The sequence below is a fragment of the Symphodus melops genome (assembly GCF_947650265.1).
Source record: "Symphodus melops genome assembly, chromosome: 2".
Classification (NCBI taxonomy): domain Eukaryota; kingdom Metazoa; phylum Chordata; class Actinopteri; order Labriformes; family Labridae; genus Symphodus; species Symphodus melops.
The window spans coordinates 11,584,835-11,596,941 of NC_136692.1; the positions used below are offsets into that span (position 1 = coordinate 11,584,835).

At 40.3% G+C, this 12,107-nt stretch overlaps 2 protein-coding genes across 2 annotated transcripts; both read right to left on the reverse strand.

The window, feature by feature from the left end:
* Nucleotides 1-3,179: 3,179 nt before the first annotated feature.
* On the reverse strand, nucleotides 3,180-4,982 carry LOC306820549 (fibroblast growth factor-binding protein 1-like). The gene is made up of 2 exons (XM_079338428.1): nucleotides 4,959-4,982; nucleotides 3,180-4,751 (listed from the first exon to the last, which is right to left on the reverse strand). Exon 2 carries the CDS (start codon nucleotides 4,716-4,718, stop codon nucleotides 4,026-4,028), a length of 693 nt encoding a protein of 230 aa, XP_079194554.1. The 5' UTR covers nucleotides 4,719-4,751; nucleotides 4,959-4,982; the 3' UTR covers nucleotides 3,180-4,025.
* Nucleotides 4,983-9,220: 4,238 nt separating this feature from the next.
* On the reverse strand, nucleotides 9,221-10,041 carry fgfbp2b (fibroblast growth factor binding protein 2b; the record flags this gene model as incomplete). Its single annotated transcript, XM_079337993.1, has 1 exon — nucleotides 9,221-10,041. The coding sequence occupies exon 1, from the start codon at nucleotides 9,989-9,991 to the stop codon at nucleotides 9,221-9,223; it is 771 nt and encodes a 256-aa protein (XP_079194119.1). The 5' UTR covers nucleotides 9,992-10,041.
* Nucleotides 10,042-12,107: the final 2,066 nt, after the last annotated feature.

Here is a 12,107-nt window from a genome sequence, read left to right on the forward strand (position 1 = left end):
TCTCATACCGGTTTTTAGCAACACTCCCTGCCATCTTTCATGAGAAAATCTCAAGTGCTTCACACAAAAAAGACAAAGGCGGCACAGGTGTAACACTCAGTGCTAAAGGCAGTCTAAACCCAAAAGCATGACTCAAAGACCGTGTGATCAAAGCAAGTCTTTATAGGTTTCCAGAGTATCAGGAACAGAAGCCAAAAAGCGGAGGTATAATCATTCAGAGAAAGAATGAAAGTAGGCTGGTGTTCACACTGAAGGGCTATTGAGGGAACTGGAGAGGTGTGGTGTGTGATTAGGCAGGGAAAGTCAGGTGATGGAGAATGGCGGGAACAGGAGTTTCTGCAGGGCAACAGGGAGTGGTAGCATCTGAAATGACAGAAAATGTATTCATGGTAGGATAACAAAGCAACAAAATGTGAGAACTATGAGTTGGCTGTGATTATACAAAAAAGTGTCAAACTTATGCAAGTCAAACAACAGAATCTCAGGATCAAATAGGCTAAAAACTAACCATGGGTAACTGGAGGGACGAGAAAGAACTTGAATTTATACACATTGCGACATATTGTTTGTAGGAATTGCAACATGTTGATGAAAGAAATTTTTTTAAGACTCACCCGTTTCAGAGGAACTTTAAATCAGAGATGTTATCTTATTGAACCATATATTCAAATATATTAACCAAGAATATTACAAAAAAGATTGTTTGTTTTTTTTTAGACCCAGACCCACTGATAAAAGCAACAAAAAAATATTCTGCTAAAACACATTTTCTTTAGAAAGAAAAACACATTAAGATGTTATCAGATCAGAAGTCCTACAATATACAATAAGTCTTACACTAAAGGGATTCAAGAAGAAACAAAACATTCATTCAAAAGCCCTTATGAATGTGTTTGCACCTGTTTTCTTCATCAGGTCAACACTGAGGGACATGTATAAATCATTGTGAGGAGAGGGTCTGCTGTTAGTTGGATTCATGCCTTCACATAAAAGGCCTGAAACCTCAAAGGGATCTTAAAGGAAGTTGTTCTTATATTTGGATAGACGAGTCAAAGGCTGGTGCTTTCACAGGTGTTTGTTTAGTTTAAGCGTAGTCGCTGCCTCTCTAGTGAGAATGAGAGACAAGATAGGGCATGCACCTTTAATGCCAAATGTAAGCCATAAAGGACACACATACCTGAATGACTCAGATGAGGTGATGATTATTGACTCAGGAGTGCTTTGCTTCAGTATCTCTTCCCCTCATTATGGTATTACAGGGTTTAAGTGTCAGTTTGAGATTCCATCAAAAACTGCATAATGTGAAAGCACAGTAAAGTTTTCTCCTCCAGTTTTACATGTCAAAGTCCATTTACTATAGATCCAGTGAGCACTATTCAGCTCTACAAAGTTGTTGTGTAAGGGAAAGTGGACAAATGAAAGAAGACTGGAAATAAGAAGGAAGTGAAGCTGTCAGAGAAACTGGCAAAGCTTCAGGCGAGGCAGCTCTGGAGGTAAACCTGAAGGCCAGCCATCTAGTCAGTAGGCTTTGATGGCTATAAATGGGACTCACTCCCATACTTTTTATGTATAAAGTATATATAAATAAAGTGGTTTTTTTTGTGGTTGGTGTGGCAACTAAGGATGTCTCTGTCAAGGCCAGTTGCTTAACAGAGCAGTGGAGAGTTGAGGAGGGGGTCAGCATTTTGGACAGGAGAACCAATACAGCTGTGCTTCAGGCAGATAAGCTTTTGGAGCCAGGGAAACATAAGGCTGCTGACACACCATCAACAGAATCAGTACTGGGACTGAGTCCTGTTTTGGATGAGCAGGAGCTACTGAATGCTACAACTCTGCATTAACATGTGAATCCTGCAGCACAGCAGGAACAGGTGCTTTTATTTTTCAAATATATATGTGAAGTTTCAAATGTTAGAGGGTTCTCGTTCAAAGTCAGAAAATCAAGTGAGACATCCTTATAATATTTTAACAGTTCAGTCAATAAATTACAGGGAAAAGGCCTGCTACGACTTACCTGCAGGTGGATTTCCTATAGGTTTGAAACCTACATGAGCCCAGAATTAAAGAGAAATAAACCAACGTGGTGAGGTGGCAGCGGATGCTTGCACTGACTATCAGTCGGTATCCTCATTTCCTTCCTCACCCTTGATCTTTGACCTCTAACTACTTCCCCCTTCCTGGAATGTGTCCGAGAGCTTTGGAGAAGGAGTCGGTAAAGCAATATGTCCATAAAATTCCACTCTTTGTTCCTTCAAAGAGAGTGCACTTCCGTTTAAAGGTAGAAATGTCTCTCCAGTTGGCCTTTGTCTGAGGAGACAAAGAGGAGCAGGTCAAAAGTCAAGAGGGTCAACAGCAGACAGGAAAGGATAAAACTCACATCTGTGCTTGCACTTGTTGAAGGATCACACTAACACACACACACACACACACACACACACACACACACACACACACACACGCACACACACACACACACACACAATATGCAAACAGCTGGATCATAGCAGCCCTAACTATTTATAAACATCTCCTAATGCAGCTGACGGCCATCACTGAGAAAGTAATTAGAGTCTGCAGGAAACAGGAAGAATAGGCCTTATATTTGGATGACATGCACAATCACGCCACTTCTGTTCAGTGTATGAAATACCAATCTTTCATTACGAGTATGCGGTGCTTTATCCTGAGGGCATGTCAGTAGACGCAACAAGGTCAAGAAGATAGCTAATCTTCTAAAAAAATAAAAAAAAGAATTATGCCGGCATGCATTTTGAAGATGGGGGATGAAAACCTTGAGGCCAACAGACTTGCAACACAGCCAAATCCACCTTTGACAATTAATGAATTACAGAAAGTACAACTGAATTTAAAAAAAGAAGTTATGAAACACTTGTTAAACAATGTTGGACACTGTGGGAAATCTAAACTTTTGAGATCAAACACTGCAAATTATTTTGAAATGAGGAAAAAAATATTTATACTGACTAGCCTATATAATGAAATATTTGTATTCTCATGGCAGGAAAAAGGTTGCATAAAGATGATAGTAAAGTTGCAACAAGAGATTGGGGGGAAAATGTTTTGGCTGTTTTCTTTCTTCCCATACAGAAACACTAGATATGGTGCTGGAGTGTACATTTCTCTCTCCACTCCAGGCTTAAGAAGATAATGGAAAACAGTTTGTTAATAGAAAATATTTATTTGTGGTGCATAAATACAGTGATGTGTACAAGGTTGACTGATATCTAGAGGTAGAAGAAAGTACCACTCTGATTAAATCACAAACAGACTTAAGTTCGACACGATAAACACATTCAGTGATAGAAGTACCCAGGTTCTTTGAGTATTAAAAAAACACACTTTAAAAATAATAATCTATTAAAAACAAGCAATCTACTTTCACTTAAGTTCTCTTTCTTCTGTGTCATTGTCTGGAAGCTGCAAAACTTTGAACATATTTCAGAGCAACATTAATTTTCTGTCTGATTGGTTTAAGTGTCTGCTGTTTAATCATGAAATTGGCCTGTAATGTCAAATACATGATCAAAGTAAAAAAAAAAAAAAAAAGCAAATTATATTTCAAGTGTCAAAAAGCCTTATTGTCACTTCCACTGTCTTTTGCCAATTGCTTTTTCATTGAGTTTTAAATTACAGCACATACATGTAATTATATCACATGTAAAAATGAAAATGTCATGATCTCATCACGTTTTGAAATCTGAACAGTGTCAAGTGCTTTATAAAAGACATTAAATGGAAATACTCCAGTAAAACACAAGTGCCCCAAAATGTATAAATGACAGTACATAAAATAGTTACTTTAACTGCTGGTGATCAATTACTGCACTCAATGGTAATAACAATAATGGTTATTAGTTAAAAAACACACCTTATAATACCAACATCTGAATGAGTATATGTCATGTCTGTGAATGTGTGAACCAAGCCCGTTCACTTTAGTGAAGCACGTCCTGAAATGAATCCTGCATCAGTCAGATCATCTGCATAATCTCCTTTCTGTGACCTCAACAGTCCTCACTTTGCAGCATGGAGAAAAGGAACGTACAAAAACTGGCCCATTTGCCACAGTTCTCCTCCGCCTTTCTCCGCTGCTCCTCGCCCCCTGTGCAGGCTGTTGGTCCATACGAAGAGGACTTAGTTGGCCGGGGGATTGGGGGGCGCTGGTGGTCCTCAGAATTTTCTCCTGACTGAGCAGATGACACAGAGCTGGAAATATCAAGCTTGAAGTGCGCATCTCTGGGCGCGCGCTTACACATGCCAGCCTTCACAAGCGCGCGCGCATCATGGCACACTTTACCTTGCAGCCTTTTGAACGCGCGTGCCACCTGTTTCCAGAAGCCCTTAGGGTCGGACTGGTAGCCCGGACAGCGCTGAGGTTTGCCGTTGTAATCACACTGGACGTCAGTAGTTCCGCCTTTAATGCGTGCCTCCGGGTTCTCGCATTTGACCGACAACCTGACCGTGTCCTCTACGTCCTTAGCCCCCCACGTGCACTTCATCTTGTCAGCAGTGATGACAAACTTTCCCCGGCCTGTCGCTGCAGAGGACTTGCTACCGCTCCTGTGCGCTCTGCCGGGGGCTGGGCTTACGGTTTTGTCCGCTTCACGGTTCTTATTGCGTGCACCGGAGGACACAGATACCTGCTGTCCGAGGAAGACCAGCAGCAACCAGGGAGCCAAAGTCTGGAGCAGCTGCATTTTTTTCTTCACAATAAAATGTAAGGTTATCACCTGAAAAGACAGAGTGTATTAAAAAAAAGAAGTAAATAACACAATCAAAGTATCTAATTTACAATTCTTCATTATTTTTGTTTAGCTTTATATCTTACATGTGACTACTTAAACCCGTACTAACTTTAAATATTGTAAATTAAAGTAACCTGACTGTTATTTTTTGAGATAGAGCCCAAATCATAAAGTTCCTGAGCCTATGCTTACCACAATAACAAGTGTCCTTGTGCGTAAAGCTGCTTCCTGTGGCTCTCTTTGGTCTCGCACATGGCTTTCATACAAAGATGCTGAGGCACGCCCATCATTCCCGCCCTTCACTAGAACACACACAACGTAGGCTGACGCATCTCAAAAGTCTTGTCAGGAGCTCATTTGGGCAGGCTGGAATGTGTTTTGTTCTGGCATGACCTGACATGTCCAAAGTGAACTATGGCTTTCAACAGAGAGTTAAACTGAAGATCAAAGCCAAAGAAAACCCAAACTAACGAGTGTTTTCATCTAGTTTTAACACACTTCTTTACCACAATACAACCCCTACACACACAGGGAGGCTCGACTCTGACTTCTCACCAATCAGTTGCTTCATTCAGCCATCAGTAGATCCAATATATTCAAAACTGATCTCCGGCATCATGTGGCTGAACTTCCAAAATGTAGGACTAAATGACTTGTGATATCAATGCAATTAGGGTGAATAGGGATTGAGTAGAATGAAAAAGAAAAAGGCCTGAGATTAATTTGTTCTAAACTGACACTGACTAAACCTTAATCTCAAAAAGTAACACATGAGAGTAACGCACAGATTTTGCAATTGCATATTTCTCTTCTATTAAATAAAGTAAAATGGTCACACAACACATTGTTTATCAGTTTGTTGCCAACTAATCATTAATTTGTCTTTTATTGTCTAAGATAAAACAAAATTGTTTAAAATTATGGCAAGGATTCCCAGATTCCTCCCATGATTCAAAGACTAATCGTCAGGTCAATTGGTGTCTGTTTGACTGTGTCCAAAAATACATATAGTAACATGCTGCCTACTATACAGCATACTTACCTGACCATAAGTTTTCTGTAAACAACACACTAAATTAAGGGTCAAATTTGATCAAACATGTAGACTAATTCCGTTCCAAGCTACATTGGATGAGACAGAACCAATTCAGCACGACCGTTGTTCCCCAAAGAATCCAACAACATACATTCATTACTAATACAGGCAGTCAATGTCAGTTTATCTGACAACATGTAACACATATTACACTTTGGTTACTATTACTATAGCTAGTGAGCTCTTGCATCATAGTTAAAAGATACGACAAATCAAGAGTACAAAGGGGATTTCTTGTATTATTATACAAAATTGCATACTATGAAGCTGGAACCCACTGCATACTCAGTGTGACACAATACTTGGTATGACAGTATGCAATTTTGGACACAGCCTTTGTCCATCGCTTTGGGTCAGCCCTGTGATTGACTGGTGTACCAGATGTATCCCAGAGACACAAAGGAGACCCTATGCGACTCTGAATGGGACAAGCAGTATAATGAATGAATTAATCTCTGTTTGTGATGGATCAGAGAATATTAACATTTACATCAAAAAAGGGAAAATGTTGGAATGTGTCCAAACCTACTTGGAAGTGGACTTAATGATGACATCAGGATATGCCCGTAGTCTCAGCATTTTATTTGTCCATTAATAATGAGCAAGTATGCCGTTTAAATCCTATTTTAAACATGGTCACTGATGCACTGATATGATAGAGAAATCAATAGGTCTCAGTCCTTTAACTAGTCACAGATTTTGTTTAAACCATTCTTTTTGAAGAGTTAAAAATAAACGTGTGTTTTTGTTTTAAACTAAATGGATATGTGTTGATATGAAATGTCTTATCTACATTATTCATCAAAATTAATGGAAAGCACATCTAAAAATCTGTGTTTGGATTATTGTAAGAATTTGGGTTAAAGCCATATAAATGTATGTCTTTTTACAAAAAACAAGGTTTTTATTATCAAGTCAGGCTTTAAGAATTCTCCTATACCTTAAAACATTTCAAACAAACGGGTATGAGGAGTATGGGAAATGTATAATCTATGATACATAATCTGAAGTTTCATTGTTTCTTATATTGTTTATTTTGTTTTCGCTGCCATGAATTTCACATATACATCATTCACAGCATATCACAGATGCCACTTGAGGGTAAATGCATGATTTTCCACACCCTGTAATCATATCATCTCTCTAATAATGCAGCTGTTGCAGAGATGGATCAAAGACATCATGATAACAAGGAAGGAACAATATAAGCCTCACATGGGCAGGAGTCCAACAATCTACTTTAATGATTCAGTAATTCACCAAAGAGTCACTGAGACTGGAAATAGTGGCAGAGGATTTACTGTAATTTCACAGGAAGACTCAAAGGAAGACTTTGTGTTTAAGTAGGAATTTAAGTTACAGGTCAACACAGCACCATCTGGTGGTTAAAAGAGTTTGACAGTATAGACAACCAATGATGTTGCTGAATCAACCCCCCCATTTTTATTTATTGAACTGTACAAAAAAAAGTGGCTGGTTATTTATATTCTACTTTGGATGTAAAGCACACATGAAACATGAAACACAAGTTGTTCTCAGTGTGCAATGTGTGCTGTAGCAAATCTTTTCCCCCTTCACCTGTGCATGTTATCTTTTCTTTTCACGTTTCTTTTTGTTCAAAGTGTAGTAATGTCAAGAATTCTGTGCATAGTTGTTCTTTGATAGTTTAAAGAAAGTGCATATAATACTCCCAACATTGTGGTTTTGTGTTGAGGTGACATAGATTCAAGGGAGATGAGCTGAGCGGCTGTGGCTCAGTGGGTAGAGTCATCGTCTCTCAACCGGAAGGTCAAGGGTTCAATCTCCAGCTCCTGCGAGTAACATGTCCGATGTGTCCTTGGGCAAGACACTTAACCCTGAATTGCTCCCCTCTGTCAGGGTGTGTGCAGTTCGCTGCTCCTGTGGTCGAACGCTTGGTGCGCTAATTCCCCCCTCGGGAAAAATAGAGTTTTGAAATAAGAAGTGACTTTTTATGACTTATCTTTAAAGTAAATAGCCTCACACTTATTTATATCCTATAAGCTTCCTCTGCAGTAGCTCTTCAATCAATGCACAGAGTTACATTTTTTAAAACCAAGCATGCATCACTTTTTACAGATGTAACATGCTTTCAAGGTAAAAGAATTTGAGTGTCCTGAACAAAGTTTAGCAAACTTTGTCCCTAAATTAAGCTTTGTCCCTGGCCATGCGTTGGTATCTAAGTTAACCCTGTATCTTATAAAAATCTGAATTATAATGTTTGGCTACATAGCATTTGTTAATAATGACTGAGTCTCAGTATAATCAGAATAATCAGACAGTGATTTGCTGCTTCCTGCACTGTGTGAGTGTGTGTTTATGTGGTGGTGCAACGGTGCTGCAGCCACACAGACCTCCTCTGTTCCTGCACACGGTAGCTCTTAAGACTCGATTCATCAGCTCATACAAAGAAGTGTTTAGCTCTGCTCAGACGGCTCCTGTGACTGAGCTGTATTATCTTTACTGCAGTCTGGCTTCACTCTGACTGTGTCTGTACCTTAACTACTTCCTCAGACGACATGTTGTTACAGCCGGCGATGAAATGGAAACAAGGGCTCCTTTCAATGAAAGTGTGTGAAAACATCTACTGCTAGTTGTGTTAGGTGAGCAGAAGAAACAGAGCGACACGGCAGAAGGAGGAGAGATCACTGCTCTGACTTTATTCTCTTAACCTTCACATTAATGTGGCACAAGGAGGGAATTTTACATCATATACAAACAGAATCACATGCCTGCCATTTCCCCCCTTGCCTTGCTGTGTTTTTTTCAAAGATTAAAAAAAGACATGTACAATACATGAAAGTACAAGCAGTCATCCGCTAACCGTACACAGGTGTAGGTGGAGTGTTTTTGGCTCAGCCTGTAAGATGCTGTACTGTGGGGAGTCGGACCTCACAGGAGACGAGTTGTCTCAAAAGGCTCCCGAACAGATCTTGGAGAGGTTATAGCTAGATGAAAGTTCTGACCGGGTCCATTGCTGCTGTTTACAACCTGTACATATAGAAAAAAAATTGATTTATTCATGCATTTCAGATCATGTTTTTTTTTTTCCATCTAAATGGTCAGCTTGCAAAGACTTCAAGGTAAATAAACTTACAGACAGACTTTAAATGTTAGTTGATTTTACGGAGTGTCTAAAATATCTATGCAGAACATTTACTGTCCTTTCCTATTTTGCAAGTAATTATTACAGTCTCTTTTTGCTAAGATTGATTTATCCACATCAAACCAACAAGGAGTTATCTATTTCTCACTTCTGATTACAACTTTTCCATTTCTACATCTACATACTCTTTTCCTCTTTTATTTCCTGTCACACACCTGTGTCTCGGTCATCGCCTCAGTTCTGGAACCAGCTGATGAAGTAGGTGCAGACGCCGTGGAAGCTCTTCCAGCAGTACTCAGAGGCCATGCGGGATGCTTTGGAATCAGTCTGCTCTGTGGGCCGAGTAGTGGTCTTCCCAGGCTTAGGGGTGGTCTTCTTGGATTGGGGGCCCTTGCCTGGCTGTGGCTTGACGGGCTGTGGCTGTGGCTTGACAGGTTTAGGAGTAGTGACAGGCTTTGTCTGGGCTGGCACCACAGGTTTACGCGGCTCCTGGACCGGCTTAGATGGCTTGGGGGTGGTGGTCTTTGGCCAGGAAGCAAGGAAGGTCATCTGGGCCTCGTCTGGGTATTTCTTGCACATCTGTGAGCGGTAGATTTTTGGTCCCTGGCAGGCATGACTCAGCTTCCTCATGTCCCACATCATCTGAGTAAAGTAGTGGCGAGGGTTAAGGTTGTATGCGCGGCACAGATTGGGTTTGCCCTGGAAATCGCAGTAGTAGGAGCGTCCAACAGTCTGGCCCTGGCTCTGACCTTTACAGGAGACCCGGAGGCGAGTGTAGTCCCCAACTCCAGAGACCACCATGGTGCAGGAGTCTTTGGTCTTGGTGATGAATTTGATGGGCTCATCCCAGACGCTTCGTTGCTGCTGCTGCTGCTGCTGCTGCTGCTGCTGCTGCTGCTGTTGCTGCTGCTGCCTGTTGTCATTGCTGCCGTTGTTGGTCTGAGCGTTTGACACACAAAGAGTCGCTGCCAGGCACAGCAGCAACATCCTCATCCTGGCTCTCATGGTGCTGTGTTAGTGATGGATAGATGAGGGTAGTGGGTGATGTGTATATGTATGTGTCTGCACAGAGGGGTGAGGTGTGCAAGGGTAGACAGCTTCTGAGTGTGTCTATATAAGGCCTCAGCTCACAAAGAAGGTATTATTCAGGTAAGCTATAGGACTACTCCTCCAAAACGGACAACCCCCCACTTCACACAAACACACACACACACACACACACACACACACACACACACACACACACACACACACACACACACACACACACACACACACACACACACACACACACACACACACACAAACATTAGTGATGGAAGGAGGAGGGGAACATGAAGGAAGGAGGAAGAAGCTAGAGGGGAGAGTCAACTGCTCTGTATGAGACGAGGGGGGAGAAAGCCAGCACACACATGAAGCCAAATGTTGTGAAAAAGAGTTGCAAGACATTATATAATCTCACATAGGAGGCTCTTTGACTATTGATGAGGGGGAAGATCTCATTTAAAGCCTGAAGTTATTTGCTGAGGAATTAAAGTTGATCTATGACCCTCGTAACAATAATAATAATAAAAAACTGCTCATGTTGGTCATCTTAAGTCACAGACTATTAAGCTGCACTACTTTAAGAGCTGCATACAAAAATAAATAGCTGTCTATTGTCAATCTCAATGAACAACTTCCAAAGGTGCCAATTAAGTCACAGCGAAAGCTGAAATGTTTCAGTTAATGCAAATGTTTCGATTACAATGTGGTCAGATAGTGTGAATAAAATAAATCACTTAAGTTTTTCTATTGACAGAATAATGAAAACAGTCTTTCTCCTGAAATCAAAAGATGAATTAGTGTTCGGCCAAACTACAAGTGATATGAAGTAATTTCTGATAGCTAATTGTATTTAATGATAAATGACATTTAGATAGACTTAAAAGAAACCATGTCCACACAATCATCTTTTTTTCCCCCATTTTTCATACAGGAAGTAAGGTCATCAGGTTGACAGGCTCCACCTCTTTGTCGAGGCCAACTCCTGGCTAACTCATATAATTTACAAGTGAATGCTAATGCTAACTGTTCTCCGTAGCTGAGTTATCAAATTTGAAAGGGATATTGACATTGTCTGGGTTGCTGATTATATGAGAAGTGATCAAATGATAATGCTATGTCATAAAGGCAACATTCAATCTTTCAAGTATGACATTGAGTATTTGACATAACCTTCTTGGCTGTTTTCCACATAACATCAGAGAAAAAGGACCACTGTGTTATTATGGGCTTAACACATCTTCCAAGCTAATCCATGACTAAGTATTTATTCAATCAGTGTCTCAAGTAGGCTATGAGCTAATTTTGACTCTTTAAAATAGGGAGCTTACATCTTTCAAGAGCCTGGGGACTTTCAGGCACATAGCCAATTACAACAACTTGTTTTTACACTTCTTTTTTTGCATAGTTGAACAAACAAGATATAACCTGTAACCTAAGTGCTAGTGGGTAAAGGTTTTGTGCCAGTGAACAGAGGATATTCCTTTTTTATATAGTGTTATTTAAATGTAAATCCTCTGGGTAAAGTAGCTGCCTTCAATGGAATAAAAACATGCATAAGTTGTGCTACAGCAGCAAAGCCAGAAAATCACATAAGGAAGTGATAACAAATGCCAAATTTGGCTGTTCGTGAGGTTAAGCTGAGCCAAAGAAAGGAACTAAGCTACACACTGAATATATATGATACTGCATGACAGTAGGGCCCAGTGTCATTCCATTGTTCAGTGGTTGTAAGTTCAAGTACATTTCACTACATTGCATTATAGCGGCGGCCTTTTAAGAAACTTACATATTAAATATGAACTGGTTGGCCTGGACACAGAGCGGAAGAAGAGAGTGTATGTATAGCCTGCTGCTGTGTACAGAGTCACATATGTGTACTAATGCAAAAATGCCCTTGGCACATTCAGGAAGTTTTGTTTTTATAGCCATCAGTCTGGTGGGGAGAAGAGAAAAAAGTTCCCTGAGTGAGAGACATGAGGAATGCAAAGTAAACATATGAAGTGTGTGTGTCTTTGTGTGTGTATGTTGTTTGGAACAGATGTTTTCTTAAATTGGTTAGTGTAGTCCTCTTCTG

Bases quoted from the DNA above. Each gene is read 5' to 3' on its own strand.
- LOC306820549 (XM_079338428.1), bottom strand. From the start codon at position 4,718: ATGCAGCTGCTCCAGACTTTGGCTCCCTGGTTGCTGCTGGTCTTCCTC.